The sequence below is a fragment of the Sparus aurata genome, chromosome 15 (assembly GCF_900880675.1).
Source record: "Sparus aurata chromosome 15, fSpaAur1.1, whole genome shotgun sequence".
Classification (NCBI taxonomy): Eukaryota; Metazoa; Chordata; class Actinopteri; order Spariformes; family Sparidae; genus Sparus; species Sparus aurata.
The window spans coordinates 26,413,930-26,421,038 of record NC_044201.1 but is presented as its reverse complement, the minus strand read 5'-3'; the positions used below and the strand labels follow the sequence as shown (position 1 = coordinate 26,421,038).

Below are 7,109 nucleotides of genomic sequence, written 5' to 3'. Positions count from 1 at the left end.
TTTTAAGAATTGGAGCTGAATTGCATGTCTTCCAAACCTCAGTATTATGATAATGTGAATAAACTCATGTTGACAATAATTTGTTGACACAAAAGTCATTGCAATTGCATGTCCCTCACAGCTACACAGGATACACAGCTAAGTAGTCAGCTCTCTATAAGTACTTTGTTTATTCATTTTTACATTAATTAATCTACATATTGTGTTATTAAGGTGTGAAAAAAAATGGCGCACGCACGTGTGGCCCTGTTTTGACTTTGAGCCCCTGCCACTCTGTGATCATGTGCACGTCCCTGGTGTTTTGTCATGACTGATACCATGCATCATCCTCAAGACCATCAACACCGACAGAAAACTTCTCACCAGAGACTGTCCGGCCTCATCCCAAAGCAGGAGCGAGAAAAGAGTCTGCAAAAGGCAGAAAACGGCGCTCCACTGCCATACTCACAGACACGCCTGTGGAGAAAGAATTGGATGAAGAAAAAAAAACAAATCTTTACAGAGGAAGGCAAAAAAAAAAAGAATAGAAGAAAAGCAAACCACAAAGAAAAGTGTAAAGAAAACCAAAAAAGAGAAGAGAGAAGAATCAGACTCTGAAGAGGAAGAAGATGTCTGCATCGTCTGCCTGGAAAGTTTCTCCAAATCCAGGGAAGTGTGGCTGCAGTGCTGGATGAAGATAAAGATTACACACCTGCGGGCTGATGTCTACACATGTCACACCTGTGACTCTGAATGACTGAATTCCCATTCTCTTTGATTCTCTCTGTGAGCCAGCAGAAATGTTCTGGCTTCTACAGAATTGTTCAGGAGCTGGTGGAATTGTTCATAAGGCAGCAGATTTGTTAGGGAGAGGCGAGTGTTGCTCTCTTATTTTTTAAACATTTTTGTGCCTTTAATAAAACTTAAAGTCAAAGTTTATATTCTCTGGAGCTTTAAAACAAGGTGAATTTCGTTCACTAAAGCAGTTCACTGTTTGTTCATATGCTTAATAAAGGTTATTTGTATTGCAAATTATTCCGTTCTTTTTGTCTCAAAATGAAATATTGAGTTTTTATAGCTTTGGTAACATCTGCACATTGACTCAAGGTAGGCTTATGTTTTACACAAAACAAAACTTGTTAAATACCTTAATATTGTATACTGTGCTTATTTAGACAAAAAGCAGAAGATAATTAGTGAAAGGTAATGGTTTTTTGATATATTGCAACCGTCCCTGATCCGTGTTGCAAATGTCCCCAGGTTTGGAGTCAGTTGCAACGTCTGAATTCCTCTATTCAAATAAATATTGCGAATGATATGTCATATGTAGCCATCTTTAAATGGTATGGGCATTAAGCAGCCATATGTAGGTTTAATATGTAAAGATTTGGTGAGCCTAGTCCAAATAGTCTCTGAGTAACTGAGAGTAATGTAAAAAAGTGTTGCAACTGTCCCCAGTCTCCCCTACTACAGAAGGAAGTCAAAAGCAGCATTGCACCTCTCGCCACATCTGCCAGCTCTGGCCACCACAGAAGCCACAGGTTCGTCGGTCTGCACATTTACAGTAAATAGATGTTTTCTAATAACATCCACGCCTTCCTGTAAGTATCCGCGCAGTGACAGAAGGAGGAAGAGATCTGGCTCTAATGCGCCTGTATTAGGCTGGTGGTTCGCACTTTCTTCATATGACAAAGAGACGTAGAGGATCTGGAAAAGTACCTTCACTTCATTACGTGGTTCATATAGCCTATGACTATCACACAGATTCTGAGTTGCATGTGAGCCAATGAAAGCAGTCTTTATTGTCAGCGTCATTAATATCATAACAAACTTTATTTTAATCAGAACTGATGATTTTGTTTTCTTACAATAATGATATAAATTGGTAAAAAGAAACATGTTTACCAGAGGGACTACGCACTGTTCTCTCTCGTTAATGACAATGAAAATGATCACAAGCCTCTCAGGTCTCTTTATAGGGTTGTTGCATGAAGTGTGGATGCAAGTGTGTGTAAAATGTATTAAAGAATATATAACATACTGACGGTAAACCTGAGAGATTTTACAATTCGAGTGAACGGTGACTAATATAGGACACTTCATATGAGGGGGAAAAAAGAGGTCACCACTAAATTTTGAGAGTTGTTGCATTGGAATAAACTGTATAAACTTTGTGAAACGCTGTCTTCAGCACGTTCTTAACAGTTTAGGTCTACTTGCTCATTCGGCATGTATTTTACATACAGATATTTCTTTCTTTGTGTAAAAAACGTTGTTTATCTTCGGTCTTTAGTAGGGATGCATCAATATCGATACTGGCATCGGGTATAAGGCAGAAACTGCGCTCATATACTGGTACTCCTACTTGCGAAGCGAGTGACAGACGGAAAGATGATTCAGGGGCAGAACACAGAGAGACATAACTCCCACGTGTCGTACAGGTATTGAATGTTCGCAACATTGAATGAGTCACATTGATCTTTTGTCAGTACAAAAAGCCATTCACTGATGGAGACGTCGTCCAGGGATGCACGAGTGCAGCAGCTGAAAACTTACTCGACGGAAAACAAAAACAAAAATGATATTTTTCAAAAATGAAGTACTTTATTCTAAGATGCAAAATTTTTATAAAGCTATTTTTTCTACTTTTAAATGCAGCCCTTCTTCTCCTTAAAAGAGAGACTAAAATAAAACATATCTACAGTATTATATATCTGTATAATTAAGTGTTCAGTGACAATAAATATTGTTGAAATGTTCTTTCTTCATTTTATTTGACAGTCAGTTCTTGATTACATGCAGACGTTAATACAACTACTAGGTTTCTTCAGTATATATCAGAGAGATTCAAATGTGGAGACTATGCAATAGTTTAATTGGGATATTAAGTTGACTGTATTAATCAATTGTCATTGGTTCATTTGTCAGATTTTTTATTGGAATTACTTTAGGTTTCATTTTGTCAAATGTGAAGACAGCGATTTGAAAAAAAATGATCTTTATCTCTCTATATATCTCTATCTATCTCAGTATGAGTGTAGCAGTGTGCAGGTGTTGATGAATCATAATAAAAGGTACGATTGCAAAGCAAAACTGATACTGAATCTAGGTTATGATAGGTCTAAAAGAGATTCTGTTGCTTTCTCTCTTCACTTATGCTGGAGCAGCAAAAAAGTTGGAGGAACAGCTTCCCGACTGGAGAAGTGGGATCATCCGAGGAGCACGAGCAAGGCGGAAGAAGACCGCCAGCACCCAAACATGAACATTAACAACTCTGAGGTTTCGAGTTCCTCCAAGAATCACCTTTACAAATGTTTTACGGTGGAGTAATTCAAGACTTTAATGAGATACAAGCAACATGTTAAGGTGAGAAACAATAAATGTCATTTTGTTAACAAGAATGCCGTCGCTGTGTGAGTAAAGAGCTGCTTACGTTTTCCATTTACTGTTAAAGTTTGATGAAAACAACACATGCTACAGAAGATGAAGGCTAAGACTTAAACCTTCGGTGTTGAACCACGTCCTGCTGTGTGATAAAGAATAACTCTAGCCTAAGCTGTGACTAGCAGTGTCGCAGAATTAAACTTATATATAAAAGACTTTAAGTGGTTTTCCTTCCTCTTTGCTTCCTTTCTCTGATTCACGAACATCGTCTCTCACACACTGATGCAGTCACTCTTGTCTTTCAGCGGCTCGGAGCAGGACCACTCCCTCCCCTTCACCATCTCGATCGACAGCTCTATCTGCTTCTTCGCTGGCTTGGCCGACGGACATCTCTGTGGTCTGCAGGAGTCAGGAGACTTGAGCGCATCCGACTCCTGGTCGGAGTTCGGATCGCTTTGGCCCTCCGTGGCCTCCCTCTCCAGAGTGCTGATGGTGAGAAACCGGGGCCGGCGGTTTGTGGTCTTGGTGTCTGCTTTGTGTCTGGCGCCGTACACCGAGCAGGGCATGGGCCTGGCTTTGAAGGCCTGTCGCTGCTCTTTCGATCCAAGCGCCCCCAGCTCGGCCACAATCTTCGCCTCCCTCTTCCTCCTCTCTCTCTCCAGGAAATGGAAAGGCTGTGGTGAAGCGGCAGCAGAGGGCTGGTTTCTTTTGGTGTCACGCTTACTGTTGGTACTGATTCTTCTGTTGGATCGCTGAGTGGAGCGGCGGCTGATGGCTTCGTAGAGAGGCAGGTGTATGTGCGCCGGTGCCGGTGACGCTCGGAACTTTTTCTGGCACTCTTGGAGCTCCTCCAGCTCCCGTCGCAGCAACGTGTTCTCCAGCTCGATCTCCGAGCGCGTACTCACCTTGTGCTTCTTCCTCTGCTCCTCTCTCAGCATCATCTGAAAGGGTTTGGGCACGGTGACCTTGGAGGTCGACTTGAACCTGACCCCACTTTGCCGGGACAGTCTTCCCTGCGGTTTCGGATAGTAGGCCTTGGGCTGGAATCGGAACTGCTTCTGCGTTGTCAGTTCTTCTGGGCTCAGCAGGATGTCCCTGGGGTAAAAAAAGAGGCGAATGAAATGTGACAGTGACGTGCAACTCATGAAACTCAAGAAAACGTCCTTGCTGCTTCCTCATCTTAGATTCAAAAATGTGTCTGCTACAACTTCACAAACCTCCGAAAGGTTCGGTCCTGGCTCGTCCGTCTGGGATTGTCCACCTCCAGTTCCCCCATGCTGTCCGCTCCATAGAGCTCTGATTGGTCGGAACCACTCGATGTGTCGTGGAAGTCCAGCTCCTCCTGGGAATTGATCCTCTGGAGTTTCCTGGCAGGGCCACTACTGCAAGGCACAGAGATTTATAATTTAGGGAGGCAAAACAACCACTAAATGGGAGTGATTACACATCTGCAGAGCGTCTAGCCCACTTTGGTTTGAACAGCTAATATCATATCTGATCTGGACACGTATGGGTGCACATGTTGGCTGTACATTACTGCTAATTCTAAACAGCAGTCTTGGACCTTTTAAAGGTGCTTTTGCCAGAGAAAAGTTGGGAATGAGACTCAAAAATCAACTTTTCTCTGGCAAAAAACACCTTTAAATAGATACAATGTATTTTATTGCAAAGTGCCATTAAATTGGCGACCAGTCCTCCAAACGAAAGACTTCAAATTTTAGTATAATGTAAGATGATGACTCATCCGGAGGCCGGGTACTTTCGGGACAAAGCATAAGTTCAGATGTGGTTTGGTTTTTTTTTAATGTAGAGTACAGCAGGATAAGAATTATCCTACAACACCTACAACCAATTTATGTACTACAACATCACTGTGGTTAAAAAACGTGGGCAGTGGTATCGCTTCTTGCTCTTCGAATGGATTAATTTACTCTAAAGTTCACTCCAGTCCTGACGCCTCTGCACTGGTTCAATTCAAAGAACTGATGTTATTATTTTACAGATCACTTTTAACGCTCCTCCGGGTCTCACCCTGACCTACATTGTAGAAATGTCGACCCTGTATGACCTTCTTCGCAGCCTTCGATGCTCAGCTGTGGCTCTCCTGGTTCTAGAGTCGAGGCTTTTGCGGTCAGGGGCCCCTCCGACTTTGGAACGACTTTAAAAACCCACTTTTACAAACTAGCTCTTCTGTGGATTCATCCTTGTTCAACTCATTTAAGTCTTTCTGTCCATTTTACTGTCTTCATTTATTATCTGCTTCTAATTCCTCTTACGTGACGTCGTCTTTTGTCTTTTATTGCTGTGATTCCCTTTATCTCTGTTGCTTTTATGTGATTTTATTGATTCATATTGACATGTTGTGATTTGCCTTCTTGCTTTTACTTCTCGTCTTGCCTGTTAAATGAATTTACACCTGATCTTTTATCAACTACTAATTCAAATGTGTCCGACTTCCATGATCTCCTGTAACCCAGCTCAACCCAAAAAATATCTATTTATGTTTTACCAGATCTATCCGAGATTTAACCGTGATGCCTATTTCATGTCTTTCTTGTAAATCACTCCAACAGTCGAGCAGCTTCATATGAAACTCCTGACACGAGGGACTGTCGCCTGTTTATGAACAGATCATATCCAACCTGATCGACAGCCTGGCCTCTCTGTTCTCTCCTCTCCCCAGACCTCCGTCATCCTCCTCTCCGCGCCTCTCTCCGCCCTGGCTGATGTACATCCTCTCCAGCTCGGCCATGTTCCTCAGGTGGGCGCTCTTCAGCTCCTCCAGCCTCCTGTAGTACTCCTGGTTGGAGAAGTAAACGTGCTGCTCCCTCTGCAGGCCGTAGATCTCCACGGACAGAGAGCTGCGAACGCTCCTGCCGCCTTTACCCTCCTCGCTGCTCTCTGAGTCCAGGTCAAAGTCCTGAAAGGTTGGAGGATGGGAACATCCAGTTTCATCAACACGCTGTGCTGCTACTAGATTTATGTTCATTAGTTGCAACTGATTATTGTAAAGATGAATCGACTAATTGTCGTCCTAAAGTATGTATAAAAAGTCATGTCAGAGTCAGTTGATCACTCAGTCTTTGCAGCTTTATCAACATAATAAACACTTTTGGAGTCAGTTTATTGCATTTTAACTTTGCTCATGGCTGCAGCAGGAGAATAACTGAGTCAATGAAGTCAAGAAGTGTGGCGGTGATGTTGTACCGCTCACAGAAGGACATGATAGAGGATGTGGTGCACCAAACCCCAAGCCTCCTAATGCTCTGCACACATCTGCTTCATGCAATAACTGTTATTTCCTAAAACATCTCCGCAGAAGACTTTGATGTTGGCAAGCTGAATGAACCCATGGGGGGGATTTCCATCTTCATTAAAATAAGACTGTGCATGAAAATCTGTTTGTTTGAATCGGTTCATTGAAAAATTTGTTGACGCAGAGGAACATTTTACTGCTCAAAGCTTGCTCCTTTATGACTATGGAGCCGTAAAGGAGCTCAATGAGAGTTCTCATTTCAGTCTCGTTGTCGTCTTTTTTGGTCTCAAACATTTCTCATTTGTTTCTCCTAAAATTCCTTAGGAGCAACAGGTGAGACTTCAGACTTTACGGCTTAAACGTTGCTCCTTTCCAGCACTGGGGAGACATTCTGAAACATCATTGAGAGCTTTATGAGATCTCCTTTGAAACTTACAGGGAGCCCGAGTTGAGATTTTCTGCACCTGTTTCTCAGGAGAAACAATTGAGA

General features: G+C 42.4%; 1 protein-coding gene across 1 annotated transcript; it reads right to left on the bottom strand.

Moving 5' to 3' along the window:
- Nucleotides 1–3,357: 3,357 nt before the first annotated feature.
- Nucleotides 3,358–6,220, bottom strand: LOC115596082 (protein FAM161A). The gene is made up of 3 exons (XM_030440871.1): nucleotides 6,006–6,220; nucleotides 4,581–4,745; nucleotides 3,358–4,458 (listed from the first exon to the last, which is right to left on the bottom strand). The coding sequence occupies exons 1-3, from the start codon at nucleotides 6,113–6,115 to the stop codon at nucleotides 3,636–3,638; spliced, it is 1,098 nt and encodes a 365-aa protein (XP_030296731.1). The 5' UTR covers nucleotides 6,116–6,220; the 3' UTR covers nucleotides 3,358–3,635.
- Nucleotides 6,221–7,109: the final 889 nt, after the last annotated feature.

Bases quoted from the DNA above. Each gene is read 5' to 3' on its own strand.
- LOC115596082 (XM_030440871.1), bottom strand. From the start codon at position 6,115: ATGGCCGAGCTGGAGAGGATGTACATCAGCCAGGGCGGAGAGAGGCGC. The intron at 4,746-6,005 runs GTTGGATATGAT...TGTGCCTTGCAG, and splicing joins GAGGCCAGGCTGTCGATCAG to TAGTGGCCCTGCCAGGAAAC. The intron at 4,459-4,580 runs GTTTGTGAAGTT...TTTTTACCCCAG, and splicing joins CAGGACCGAACCTTTCGGAG to GGACATCCTGCTGAGCCCAG.